The sequence below is a fragment of the Charadrius vociferus genome, unplaced genomic scaffold (genome assembly GCF_000708025.1).
Source record: "Charadrius vociferus isolate BGI_N301 unplaced genomic scaffold, ASM70802v2 scaffold15, whole genome shotgun sequence".
Taxonomy (NCBI): Eukaryota; Metazoa; Chordata; class Aves; order Charadriiformes; family Charadriidae; genus Charadrius; species Charadrius vociferus.
The window spans coordinates 7,998,271-8,012,996 of NW_009650064.1; the positions used below are offsets into that span (position 1 = coordinate 7,998,271).

Genomic DNA, 14,726 nt, shown 5'->3' on the forward strand with positions numbered 1-14,726 from the left:
ATAGAAGATATCTAAAAGAATATACCTCAGTGGTAAACAGTCATTACCTCATGTCTGCTTCCTAATAATATTTACCTAAATGTATATAAAAATATTATATAAAACCACTATAGAACAATTGTATGAACATTCTCTGTGTGACGGGAACTGAAAGATTTTTTTCTGAATGGCAGATCTGTCATTACTGAGTGTAGTAAATACATATGGCATACAAAATATCATCTATAAGATCCCATGGAGAAAAAAAGCTAAGGAGAAACAGTGGTGTAGTTCATTCTGAATATGAGCAGATCAAACTAGCCATATTCCGTGGGTCGATATCACACTTCACTCTGTTCACTGAACTTGCTGTAATTCTAAATTGAGAGAAACATAAAAAAATGTATTATAATGTTTTCCTAGAATGCTACATAAAATTAGCAGACGAAGCAGTGTTAGTTTGAAAATGGCACCATTAAAAGACTACAAATCAAAACGTTATTTATGATGAGGATGAACTGCATAAAGTAACAGATGAGCCTTTTATCAGCTTATCAACATAAAAATTAGAATTACATGACATTATCCTTGGAGGATGTGAATAAGAGCACCTTTGCTATTCCAAATAGCAGCAGAGATGAAAAGGAACCATGAAGCCCTCTTGCCTCTACCTTTCTGTCAGTGAAAGACTATTTCCTGCTGTGGGGGGGAAGATGAAATGTAAATTGGAATGAATCACTTTCCATAAATCTCCAACTCCTTCCTTCTTTTCTTTTCTTCTCTTTTCTTTTCTTTTCTTTTCTTTTCTTTTCTTTTCTTTTCTTTTCTTTTCTTTTCTTTTCTTTTCTTTTCTTTTCTTTTCTTTTCTTTTCTTTTCTTTTCTTTTTCTTTTCTTTTCTTTTCTTTCTTTTCTTTTCTTTTCTTTTCTTTTCTTTTCTTTTTGCTGACCTCAGCATTTTAAAAAGGCCCAGCAAGAGTACATAGGACAGACTGTGGTCATTACAGTGTGGTGCTGCTATTGCTGTCACGCTCCTGTCCATCTGCTCTTATCTTCAGGTGTTAAATGCAAGGAACACATAAAAAAAACCCAAATCACATACTTTGAATACTCTGAAGAGACATCACCAGCATATATACACTGTTTAGAATTACATTTAAAATTTGAGGCTGCATGCAAGCCTTTTGGACTAACCCATTAAGCCACTATTCAGAGTTTTGATTTGGTTAGCAGCTCTCGTGGAAACATGGAATCAGTTCCTAGAAAAGTGGGCTTCTGAGCTATAACTCCCCCTTTTCACTTTTTCCATGCCCCATTTTCATAAAATGGGAATGCTAGTACATAACTATCTTACAAGAATGTTAGGAAGGTTAATTAATGTCTATAAAGAATGCAGACATTTTACAACACAACAATCATTCTAATTAATCTAATCAGACCCAGACAAAATATACAATAGCCATCCTCATTATTTTTGCCCTGTAGTTACAGTTTAGTAAATTATGGTTTTTGAAGGGCAACAAAATGGAAAATGTTGAAAAGTTCTGAAGAGAATGTGTTTTTTTCTGGTCAATCCACTAGACCAACTGTGCCAACTCACCTTATCTGGACAAATCAATGGAAAGTGATTTTGTCCATAGGCAACTGTAATTTAATTACTAAAATATAAAGGGGAGAAAAAAAACAACAACAAAACCACAGACCATGATGAGTTTAATGTCTCTTGGAGAAGGCTCTGAGGCAAGCTGTAGGCATGTTTAGAATCATAAATAAAACCATGGGAAAGCACAGTACTTGTAATGCACACTCATTACGCTGGGATTGCAATGGAAAAGGCTCACATGGTTTATGAGGAAAGCCCAGGTTTACAGCCTTGTAACAAGGAATGCAAGAGTTATTATTGAGCGAGTAAATGTATGTTCAAGCAAAGGCATGTTCAAGCCTCAAGCCTCAGTTTCTGAGCCAAGCCTTCCTTCTCCCTCTAGCTCTTTCTTCCACCTCATGCAATTCCTCTCCCCTCTTTCCACTGGTGAGCCAACACAGCACACTACGGTGCAGGGTACAGACAACCTTATTAGCTAGAAAAGAGTGTGCTAAGGATCCAGAAGTGTTTCGGTAGAACAGTGCAGTGCTGTGTGAAGTAGTTTAAAGCAACCCAGGCTGAGGAACACAGTGTAGTTTTAGTAATGCAGAGCTGGGTGCAAGTTAATTTACCCCACCAAGAAGTTATGTTATGTGTTTCTAGATGGTATGACACTTTCCAATGGAGAATGCACCCAGGTTAATGCATCACAACACCTTGCCTCTGGATGTAGCATAGAAGACTGAGAAATCGTTGCTAAAGGAGAGAAGGTGACGGGGAGAGAGTGCTAGCAGGAAAAACTTGGTAACTGCAGTCAGAGGCTGAGGACCAGTTGTAGAGAGTAGACAGATAAAAGCTTTCTGCACAGAAGCTTCACTGGGTGACTAAGAGTTCCCCAGACTTTGACAAATTGCTGTCAGCATCTAAGAAGCCCCCCAGACTTCACCTACCCCTGATGTAAGTCTCACCCGGTGAATTTGAATGGCATCGATTGCTGAAGAAACAGATTCAAAGAAGACAGGATTTTCAGATTCGAGATTTCCACCGTACTTCATTGCTTTTGTCAAGGAAGCTGCAAAAAAACAAACATATGAGCACTGATAATGTAGCGAGGAAATATAAACTGTCATGTCAAAAATTTTGCTGTAAGCTGATACTTGCCTTTGCAGTGTGCTAGTAACACGTCGATGTGCCTGTTTTTACAGTCCATGTAAGCCTATGTGTGTGAAAACATGATATTAAAAAAAAAACCTGTTTAAAATACCAACAGAGAATGAAATACACAAAAAGAACATATTCAAAGCAGGCAGAGCATGGAGTGCTGCTGTTGCAGCTATACAGCCAGCAGCCACCAGAGCGAGCCCTTCTATAATGCAAACACCACAAACCCACACAAATTTCCTCCCCCATCCTCAAAGTTCCTGAGAATTAAATCTAAATTTAATTAACAATTTTGCATTTTTAACTATATTTTTAGTTGTTTTGGGTTTTTTTCCAGTTGTCCTTTTTCAGCAAGTTTTCCCATCTTCTCACCGCGTACTTGCCTACCAGCCCATAAAGGCATGAATCGGACCTAGGAAACTTTGAGACTTCCAGCAGTCTGTCAGAAAAGCACCATAACCATCATGGTACATTCTGCAGTAAGTTGTTCTTTATTTGAAAATGTTCAACTTCAGAGAGACTAAATAGTCATTAAGTTAGATAGTAAAAAAAAAAAAAAAAAAAAGTGAAAATAGCTCTAGAACCAGAGTTGGGCCTTTTTCTGGAAGATGAGTAGTCCTTGCTTCAAAAAAGGTTTAAATAATCTATGAAAAGTGGAACAAATCTGAGAGAAGAGATTCAATGAGAACGGCATACCCTATTTTTAAAAATAAACCAAAAGCTTGCTTCAGTCTAAAAACCCTAGATCTAGCAGTGATGATATCTCAGGAAGGAGTGTAACACCATTGAGTGTGTTCCTCTTCTGGGTAACTCAGTTTTGGACCAGTCATTCACGAACAGACTGCACTCCCAACCTGTGCACTTCACAGCCCACAATGAATGGACCTCTCACAAATTTGTCAAACACTTCTTCAATATAATTTGTAGTTTTGAAGTTTCTAAGATCTTTTGGAAACCAGTTTCACAATATTTTTTTTTTTTTAATTAATGCTTTATTGAATGTCCTATATTTTGAGGGGAGAGGTAATAAAGAGTAACTCTCACTAACCTTATTTTTCCAGTTTTCTTTTTGACTATATTGCCACCTATACATGTAGCTTTAATGTAACATTTTTAAGACAACACTTACTTCACTGCTTAATCACTGCAGTAAATTGAGAAAATGGTTAGGATAAGAAAAGGCCTGGGCTGAGACCCAAGCTCAAATCTAGTCATCTGTCTTACTCAGAAAAATTATATGAACCAAGCCTTGCAAACCCACTTAAATCTGTACCCACTACAGAACTATTAAATGCCAGACCCAATGGAAACATAAGAAATAACATTTGAACTTAATTTTTCATCCACTATCTGGAACAGCTCATTATGTGGTTACCGGTTTTAGTCTTCTGGGAGCTTCTTGGAGCTCCTGCAATGCCCGAGGAACCCAGCCTGCTAGGTATGTAACCCAGAGGAGAAAACATGGAGATAGTTAAGGCCTCTGGCTTAGCAGAAAGCAGGACATACAGATAAAATCACAGAATTAAAAGCTGAAATTTGAAAATAGTAAATCCACACATGGCTGTCATGAATAACATGATGGGGTCAAATATGATGTAAAACAGCTTTAAAATGAATAAAAAAAAATAGTTCAGAAACTTACCTCCACTACATACCAAGACTTACATTTGCACTGAATGTCACCTAAAATCTTTAAAATTATTTTAATATAATTTTATATATAATAAAAGTGCAGTGTAATACCAAAACTGTGTTCATCTTTTCCACAAATGACATGTTTATCCACTGAGATAGGTGAGATGACTAGTAGCTGGCTCCAATAACTTGTATATGTAATTATATTTCTAAGTACAGAATTTGTCTGATGTCATGAATACCTGAAGCAGCACTGAGACTCCAGTGTAGTCAAAGAAATCCAGTCCGCTGCAGTCTAATATCAAAACACGTCGCTCACTGTGACATGTCTGCAACGACTCACCTACACATTTGATAAATTAAAAACTTTAATTAAAAGGGACAATAGTCAAGAAAATCATACAAGAATAATGGTAGTTCAACAAAATAAGCCCAAACTATCACAATAAAAATTTTGCTGTTGTGTACTGGGGTATCGGTCGAGCAAATGGCACATTTTAAAAGCACAAATGAAGGACCTTCAGAGCAGTGGGATGAAGTGATGACCAGAAGAAGATGTCAGACCATGTTATTAGTGAGATGTTTTAAACAGGAATAGTCTTTCAAGAATTAAAGAATTGCTTCTTCAGTTTTGAATTTCTAAACGAGTCAGGATAACATCTTGGCTTGTTTGGAAGAGTTTACGTGGGATACACAGAGAATATACCTCTCTTTTAAGTTCTGATATGACATTAATTTCTGTAGTACCTAAATACCTGCCTATGGCTTAACTAATACCCCCTGTAAGGAACAGAAGTATGTAGACTGTTTCATTTTCCTAAGGTTTTACTGTGCTGGTTTGGTTTACTGTGCATCTTGTATTGATGCGGGAGAAAAAAAGTTGTAAGTAAGATCTGCAAAGGTCTTATACTCATTCTTCAACCTCAGGCCATCTCGTGCTTAAACTAAGCACACTCTGTACTAAATGCCTCCTGAACTGGCACATAGATAAATGATTCCTGGCTTGCATAAAAGCAAAACTAGAAAATAATGCACATCTTATTTACATTGCTCTGTGAACAAATGTTAGTTATCATAATGCGCAAAACTAAAAAAAAAAAAAAGATGAAGGAAAGGAATTCTGAATGTAAATGTAAAGATGGGTTAAGCTAAATGGTTTTGACAGAGCAGAGGAAAAGATTTTAAACTCTTGAAGGGACTTAGAATTTCTCCATGGTGGAGATTTATAATGGTGCTAATTCCTCTCTGACAGTACTCTGAGAGCCAGAGCCTTTTGGACTTGCACCTCCAGAGATTTACTATCTTTGTACTGTCCAATGTACAGTAATAGACACATACCAAACAAAAATACAGAATTTCACAGGAAACCTCTTGCCTGACATTACTGTGAAGGAAACCAAGAAAGGATTTATGACATCTGCTAGGCTGCTCAAGGTACTCTCTTCTACGCACCTCCTGCGCCTCTGAAACAGAAGAACTTAGTCCTTCTCCCCATTACTTGCTGGTGCTGCCTTCCCACCCAGGTGGGACCCAACACCGCAGTAGAGGCTGCCTGGCTTCTGAATGGGGTTGCAGGTACAGACCTCCTCCCTCTCTGAACCAGTGGGCAAGGACAGCAGCAGCTGTTTAATTTGGTGCTGATACAGACCAATGGCACATCGGTATTCCCCAGAGGGAGAAAGGAAAGATTCTGACAAAGATGTACATTGCTGCGTCCTCTAGGACAACTGTTGTACGGATTAAGGATTATGTCTTCCTGCTCCTCTCCTTCCTAAAAAATTAAGCCCCACATTTTGTTTTCCTTTTTGTAACGATTTTTCTTTTTTCTCCCTGGTCTTTATTTTAAAGCTCTCATGAAGGGTAACTATAGACTGGTTGCTCCAAGGAACGACAGAACATTTAATTCCTCAAGGCAGGACTTAAACAATCAGAAAAGAGGTCTTGTGCTGTCTGTCACTTCTGTGACATGAGAAACCAGTTCATCCAAAAGAAGACTGAAATATGTACTGCCAAGACCTTCCAAAAGAACTCCTCACATACAAAGTGCTTCACACTCTTTTAGTATTTTACAGTATAGCACTGTATAGTCTTCGGTAGCCGTTATCATTGAGTTGCTATGTGTTACAGCAGAGCACTCTGTCACCCCCAAGTAAACTAAACACTGTAGTATCATAAAAATGTCACGAGTCTAGTTAATAGATGTCACGAGTCTAGTTAATAGATGCAAACATTCAGACAACAGCCCCCAAATCAGATTCTCTACTGTGGCCTTAATGCTTATAAGTGTTTTAAATAAACACAATATTTTAATTCCATCCACAATGAAGTCATCTGTATAAAGTATCATCTTCTGCAAAAGGTTGCTGCAGCTCTCCCATGGGAAGGTATGTGCTCTGGTTTGATTTAAGTGTTATAAAATGTGGGAGGAGTGGAATTATCCAGCTTAATCCTTAATTGAAAACAAACCCTTAGTTTTTTTTTTTCCTTTATTCTATACCGTGTTGATAGACTGTACAATATTGGTGGCCATTGATAATTTGGTTGATGTTTTGTAAGATTTTCTCCTAAGTGGCTTTAAAAAGCACAAAGATTTAACGTGGCTCGGATCTTACCCTATTTTCACTTTTGCATACTAATATTCAAGTCCCGCTGTGAATGAGAAAAAACAAGACCAGAGCTTAGCAAAACGGCCTCCTAGGCCTTTGTCTGGAGACCAATCCAGGCAGTAACGCAGGAAGCGGTTCCTCCCACCGCGTACCTGTCTCAGTGTACCACACAATGGTTCATGAGAAAGAAGCAGGGACTCCTACAGAAAAGGCATTTTCATTCTTAAAAAGTCCGTCAAGAACACAGTAAGTAAGACCTGCTAGGCCAAGGTTGACAGAGTTTAACACTGTGTGGTCTAACTGAAAACATTAGATTCCAGACAACTTGAATTCACCTAGAAATAAATAGAAAAGCGTGGAGCCATTTTGTATACTTATATACATCTTGGGTTTAATACCATTTATAGATAATAAACTCACCATGACAACTTCCATTGGGAAATGAACAGAGCAATGTGTTCTGCTCACACTGAAATAAAAGCAGCAAACTATTAACATACCAAGGAAAACTAGTCCAAAAAGTAACCAGAGAAAATCAATGCAATACATAAGAATTCTGCTTCTCAATATCAAAGTTAACTCCTTCTCTCCAAAATCATGTTGCATGCAACAGCCTGTTGGATATATAATATTTGCTGAGTATGTCTCTCCATATTCTTCTAAAGTTATACCAAACTGATATCTTGCTTTTCTTTTTAGTTGACTCAACCTCTGTCATGTTTGGATCCCCTAGAAAGCATATTATGAACAGGATGCTTTTGGGAAAGCAGAGGTTGGTAAAGAAGTGGTCAAAAGATGGGAAAGATATTCTTGAAAAGATGAATTCTAGTCATTGATTTTGTAAGATTAACTTTTGATTCATTTTCTACTTGCTGCAATCTCATCTGCTATGCCAATATCCTAGTGAGACCATTTTTCACATGTAAACGTATTAAAGAATTACCTTTATCTCCAGAAAATTTTTTATAATGATTTCAATATGAGTTAAAACCAGAAATACGGCACAGAAACAAAATCCAAAGTGCATTTTTTTTTCACTGCCATTATGTGCTACAGAAAGACCTTCATTCCACAAAAAAAAAATTTATGCATAGCATTTCAGGCAGTTGTAGTGCCAAGTACCTTAAAGAAGAGACAAATGATAAAATCTCCCTCCTAAGTAACTTATAAATTAACTTATTAAATTAACTTATTAACTTATTACACTTATTAAATTAACTCGTAAATTAATTCCATGCAAATCCTAAGTAATTTCTCTCTGTTTAGGGGTTTGTTATCATACTAATCCAAATCAGTTAACCTAGCAGAACCAAGGAAAAAAAACTGCACAATTTCTGAGCTGAATTTCTGAACAACGAGGAGAAGCCACCCATCAAAGTCAATATGGGCAGCACAGCTCTTTGGCAAAGACAGCAGAGGTGGTAGACACACGTTGCTGAACACTGTCTTAACGATCCATCTAAGAAATGTCTGTCATTTTCTCAGCCCAGTTTCCCAAACTGGATGAAATTTCCCACAGTAAGCATTGTATGGTATTGGCATGTCTTCATTGTAATGACAGAAAACTAAAAAGTTGGGATTTTTTTCCCCCTTTTAGGGAGCATTGTAGGAAGCTGCAGTTGTTATGTGCAGATAAACTTGAAAAATACTATACCTACAGAGTTTTTCTCCAAAACTGAGTTGTACATAATCTGTTTACTGCTTATTTTTCTAGTACAATCAGTGCAGAAAATTAAAAGAAACACTACCTTTGAGAAAAACTTTAGCCAATTTCTACCTTCTTCCTATTTCTCCTGGAATTATTTCTAGTTAATTATCCTGAAATTATTTCTAGTTAGAAACAGAAATGAAGCATCTATCTCTCATGTACTCATCTCCAGAAAAAAAAATAAATTACAGTTTATTCAAGTAGATTTATAGTTACTCACTGTCTTTTTAAAATCACAACCTTACATTAGCTGAGGTTATATAAGTTCTGCCAGAAATTTTTAAGAGTTTTGGATCAGTGCTTTAATGTGTCTTACAGAATCATGTACAGAAAAAGTAGAGATATTCTTTTCAAGTAATAATAAAAAAAAAATCCATATTGAATCTGATTAAAATGAGGATTAACTTTATTCTATTCTAAATTAATCATTTGCAAATTACCTTTTTATATCTGTTTCAGTATCTGATTGTATTCTCTAAGAAATGCAAGGAAAGCAATCATGATCTTCAACACTGTCACCATGATTATTGAAGCATATAGCACATCCTACCTTGTTTACATCTTCACATGCCTGGCTGCTTGTGCAATCCTTCTGGATTATCTTTATCAGGTCAGAGTGAAATTTCTTGGCATTCAGAAAGACTAACGGGTTGTTGACTGAAACTATCTTTACCTGTTTTAATAATTCCTGTGGAATGAAATAAACATAATGTTGAAAAGATTATCTTTGGTTTGGAGACAAAAAAAACCAAACTAATTTCTTTAAAAATCCCCAAAATTCCTATATGTGAACCTAGAATGAGATTTGGATTGTGAGAGTGAGTTAACATAAAACTGTCTTGATCAGTCTCCATGCAGAACTGAAGTAAAAAGGGAAATATAAGTAACCCGTAAGTAACATCATCCTTAATTCGAGTTAGTGTGAACAAAAAATCATATTCAATATGATGCATAATACTAAGAACTATTATCTGGCAAATAATAATAGCACTGTTTCAGTTGGTATGACCCCCAAACATAGGCAAGACAAGGTTTGCAGGCAGGGAATAGCTCTCATTAGAGAAACAGAAACAGATTGGAAAAAGCACACAAGGTTTTGGGGCATACACTGCAGGTGGTTTGTGGAACGTTGAAAATGTTCATCTCGGTCATCTGAAGATGACTTTAGTACAACAGAGATATTTCTCCATGGAAACACTTAGTGGACCCAGACCAAGCTTGAGCAACCCATTTAAAACTTTGCCAGCACATATCTACAACCAACACAACAAATAATCCACATGAGAACCATCACCCACCCCCAATTCTGTCTCTGTACCTCCTTGAATAAGTTTTAACCAGTTCACAAGCTACCTTCAATGAAACTGTGTAACCCCCCAAACACAGACTTTACACAGCAGAATTATTTGTGAAAGACATCAGACAAAGGTCAGAAACCCCCAGGTACCACAGGGGAACATTTCCCACAGTACAAGCACTATTACTCTCCTTCAAAAGCCAGTAAGAAAATGAATATTTATATATAAATATATTGGATATCAGCAATCACAAACTCATTGAAATATTAGTTTTGTAGGTAGGTAGAATTAAGCTAATTATATTGAAATCTCCATTTTCCTTGGGTTGTGAACCACGTCTCTCTTTTCCTTAGGAAAATTAGGTCTGAGACAGACCAAATTCAATGTGGACCACAGCTGCTTTGATTTCTGCTGCTTCTAATTCAGCTTTGGGGACAAGCCTGTCAGCCGTTAGGGTCTTCTAATTTTCCCAGTTGTACTATTTGATCTAGTAAAAGACATTACATGTACTTATAAAGGTCTTTATGTACATTCTAATAAATAACTGTATTAAACTTTTACTCATCTAGTGTTGTAAACGGGAATAAACAGGATCATGTGTGGCCTGTAAGATTTGCCAATATTTTCAGTAGAATTTTCTACTTTTTCTACCTGACAATCACACGTTCAACTAGAGAATCTTAAATAGCCACAGTAACACTGCTCATAAGTGCCAGTTGCCAAAAAATAGGTTTAATTTTGCCTTTCAGGCATGTCTTTTACGGAAACTGGGGATCTCTAGGACACATGTGGAAGTTTAGAGCGTTCTCCTTCCAGGTGAGAGGAAAAGAGGATCCTTGAAAGCACCACCTGAACATCGCACAGCAATGATTCCCACTAGATATTTTCATACGCAAAACATGGTATCGCCGAGTGTCAGTTTCAACAGCCTCAAAAAAACTTTGCCCACTTTGTAAGAATGAAAATAGGATGGGAGACACCATTCTACTGATCTTCACGGGCAAACACTGCAGCTGACAACACCTCAGCAGGTCAGCAGCAGACCGTGAGGGCAGATCAACAGATCTGATTCTGAGAAGTTGTCCAAAAGGATTTCAGTCCACAAAAGTGCTATATGCAATAAAGTATACTATCACTAAGTGCAAAAAAAAAGGGGTCTGGATAAAGAAAATATCCATTTACTACTGAAATAAAATGTCTGATTTATGTGAGTATCAGCTCTCAAAAATGGACTACTTGTGACAATGGGTAACGGGAAGTGAGAACCAAGAATTCTCAAGAGAATATAAGTTCAAAAAGCCTCTATTCTTCCTAACAGAAGTCAGAGACATGTAACAAGGTCAGACCTACACACAAGTAAGTGGAGCTGACACAAAGACAATTTTTTAAGTAGCTCAAAAAAGTGTGGGATTGTATTGAAGATATGCAGTTTTCCCAACAGACCTTTAAGCAAAACAGGGATGGAAATCTTCACCACAAACCACACAAACTACCTCCTTATTGTAGACTGCTATTCAGACTTCTGGGAACCAGACAATCTCTCAGACACCACCGCAGTGACCATCATACAGACCAAGGAAACATTTGAAACATCCAAAACTGAGGCAATGAACCCCAGACCATGTATAGGGACTTTGTGCAATTTACCTATGAATGTAATTGTGGTAAATATCACATCACCAACATACCTCGATCAATCAAGTGGCAAAGCCCAACTAGCAATTAAAATGGCTGAGATTATATGAAAGAAAACTCTAAAATAAGGGCAAAGTAGACGGCAATATATGCTTGAATGGAGAAATACTCCAACATCCCACAAATTCCTTTAAAAACGATGATATACACATCTTCATGTGGAGACAAGTGAGCACTTTGGTGCCATACTAGAAGGAGCAAAGTGGAAGACAAAAACTAAGAAAAAAGAAGACTGATGTGAAAAGATCAAAGCCAATGATGATCAACAAGCTAATAGGCTTCCAAAAATAGAAGGTGGAAAATTTGAAAGGCTTGAATCCTTAAGGTCAGATGAAAAAGACGACAGACTTAGATACAATCTTTTGTCCAGGATGGGCGAGGACAAGTGTGCCAAATTTGGCTCAGTTATTCCTGATTTTGGTTTTGTTCTAGCTCCTTTCTTAGTAAGAACTGTACTGAGAAAAACGGACTTCCTCTTTGCTGCGTCCCTGTCAAGAAAGAAAATTATCTCAGGTGGCCTGTCTCTGTTGTCCCTTAGAAGGGCACCAGCAGTTGCCCTGTGCACTCTGCACAGTACTGTCTATGCTTGGGTAAGAATTCAGTTCAGGAAAGGCCTGTGATGCAGTGTGTTTCACATAAGCTTCTAAATACCCTCTTGATTTTTTCCATATTAAAGTGTCTTCTCCTATTGATGAAATAACCTCTACAAATCCACAGACCTTAATGGCAGGGTAGATCATTAAGCTTGCATATTTTCATGTTTAAAAGTCCTGTTGTTTATGTCTAAGCTGTTATTTACCAGGGGAACTTGGATCAGTCTAACATTCATACATTAAAAATTACCCTAAATGCCTTCTGCAACCCAGTGACTTGAAATTCAATTAAAGGCATTTTTCTGATTCTTAAAAATATTTTCCTTCTTTGTTTTGTGTAATAAGCTCTTGAGCAATTTGCTTTCTTAACAAAATGTTATTTCCCCCACTGTCTGCAGACACTGGGTTGTTATTACTGGGTTACTGGCATTAATCTTAATGATTAAGGAAAACCAGCAGGGGGCCAATTAGCTTAAAACAGAGATGTATAGGAATATTTTATGAACTGATATGAAAAAAAGGAGGCAAATCAAATTTTGGTTACCCCTCTGTGACGAGGTTACTCCAGCATTTATCTTAAGAATGGAAAGTGATATAATAATTGACAGCTGGGCCAGCCTCAACAACAGCATTTTCAATTCACATTTCAGAGCCCTCCCCATTCTCATGTACCTTTCACATTCTGGCATTGTTCAGCATGCCAAAACAGTAAACCCCCCTGAGCCAAGTTCAGATTTTGAACCCAAGATAGCTCCGATGGAAAACATTTGCCAGAAAAAGTAAACTCTTCAGAGGAGGGCTTCTTAGCAGTGAGGTAATAACTGCTGGCCATGTTGCTTGCTGATACACAAGACCCTTCATAAGCATTAGGAAAGGAAAGAGGACATAGTAGAAGCTGCCATGGTGGAGAAGATAGGATGTCCTAGTGACGGCACTCTGTGCTGAAAGGACACATGGTTCTACTTGTCTCTTGGCTGCTGACCTACCATTTCATCTCAGAGGAGGGAGTTGAACTCTCTGGGTCGTTACCCTTCTCTTCTTACCGTAGGCCTGACCACAAGCAGCTCTGATGACAATTGCAATGAAAATAACTGAAAGAATTTAAAATCTTTGACTGGTAGGTTTAGGCTTGGAAGAGGCCAAATTTTAAAAGCACAGTCTTTCAGAGTGATCCTTCCATCCGTTCTCCATGTGAGGTTACCCTTGTTTGAGTACAGTGTGGTGAGATGTGTGACATTTATTGTCTGTGACAACTTTATGCTGCTGTCCCTCCTCCCCCAGCCACAAATGGTGTCCGTTCTCTGGGACAGTCCGATCACAAGGGGCTGGTGGCAGAAATGGGGTCAGGAAAGAGACTGTGGATGATAAGAGTATTAAAGGACTTTCAGGAAATGAGGAAATCTGATAAGAATATAGAGATACCTATTGTCCACTCAGATGGCTCTTGCCCTGGCTCTTGCTGCCGAGTGATTTCCTTAGACTTAGGAAACAGGAAACTTTTACAAAGAGCAATTCCTAACTTAAAAGTAACAAACAAACAGAGATAGACAGATGTAAGAGGACTTGCTTAACTTTGCAGATCAGCAGCACAACTGGGAAAATATTCCAATTTCTGATGCCCAGACTAGTTTTAAATTTACTACGTCATACTGGCTTCAGATTTCAAGTGGTCATTTCATGAAAATGTTCCCTTGACTCCCTGATTACAGTCTGGTAACCAACTAGAGAAAATAAACAAATCTGAATTAGCAGAACACACACAGAGAAAAGATAATTTAACTTACACAATTATCTTCTGTTTTGTATTTATATTCCACTTCTTTCACATTTTTCAAATTCAGTGTCTTTGCTCTGCAATCAATACACAGAGAAAATCTGTAAGGCAAATTGTCAGTGACCTTGAACAGAAACAGGAAGAGACACAGCCCAAAACTGCAACGTAGACGTGCTAATGATGCAATCTATACCTATTTTTGTGCATGTGAAGCTTATTTTTTGGGATAATGATCCAGTTAAAAGAATAAAAAGCACATTTAAAAATTATAGTGTGTCACTTTGAAATTTTGATACAGTTATTTTTTATTCAAATATGAATAATGGAAATTTCTGGTACATAAAATCTTAATTTTAAGTTTCATTACTTTTTTTATAGCTGGCCAGAGAGCTATTATCAAGTCAAGGTAGCTAATATACAGTCTACAACTTCAAAAGTACATAGGTTTAATTAATATTTTTTACCTGCAAAATCATATTGTAAGAAAAAGAAAAAAAAAAAAGATGTTGAATAGCTACGGGTCATGAAAACTAAGGATGTTTTATTTGTCATTAAATTTTATATATGTCTATATGATAAAGCAGAAAGTCGCACTCTAGCTGTCAAAGTGAGGAATTTAACTGGAAAAGCCAGTATCGTTATGCTCTCTACACGGTCCGTGGAAAGAAGTTTCCTTGAAAAGGCAGTTCAGTGTATG

The 14,726-nt window shown here is 37.3% G+C and overlaps 1 protein-coding gene across 1 annotated transcript in view; it reads right to left on the bottom strand.

The window, feature by feature from the left end:
* Window positions 1-320: 320 nt before the first annotated feature.
* The window catches only part of SLC26A7 (solute carrier family 26 (anion exchanger), member 7), a 72,787-nt gene continuing 58,381 nt past the window's right edge, over window positions 321-14,726 (bottom strand). The window contains exons 12-18 of the mRNA XM_009891856.1: window positions 14,040-14,106; window positions 9,220-9,357; window positions 7,382-7,430; window positions 4,598-4,698; window positions 2,721-2,775; window positions 2,528-2,631; window positions 321-356 (exon numbers count right to left, since the gene is read on the bottom strand). Coding sequence (XP_009890158.1) covers window positions 321-356; window positions 2,528-2,631; window positions 2,721-2,775; window positions 4,598-4,698; window positions 7,382-7,430; window positions 9,220-9,357; window positions 14,040-14,106 — 550 coding nt within the window. The remainder of the gene's footprint in view (window positions 357-2,527; window positions 2,632-2,720; window positions 2,776-4,597; window positions 4,699-7,381; window positions 7,431-9,219; window positions 9,358-14,039; window positions 14,107-14,726) is intronic.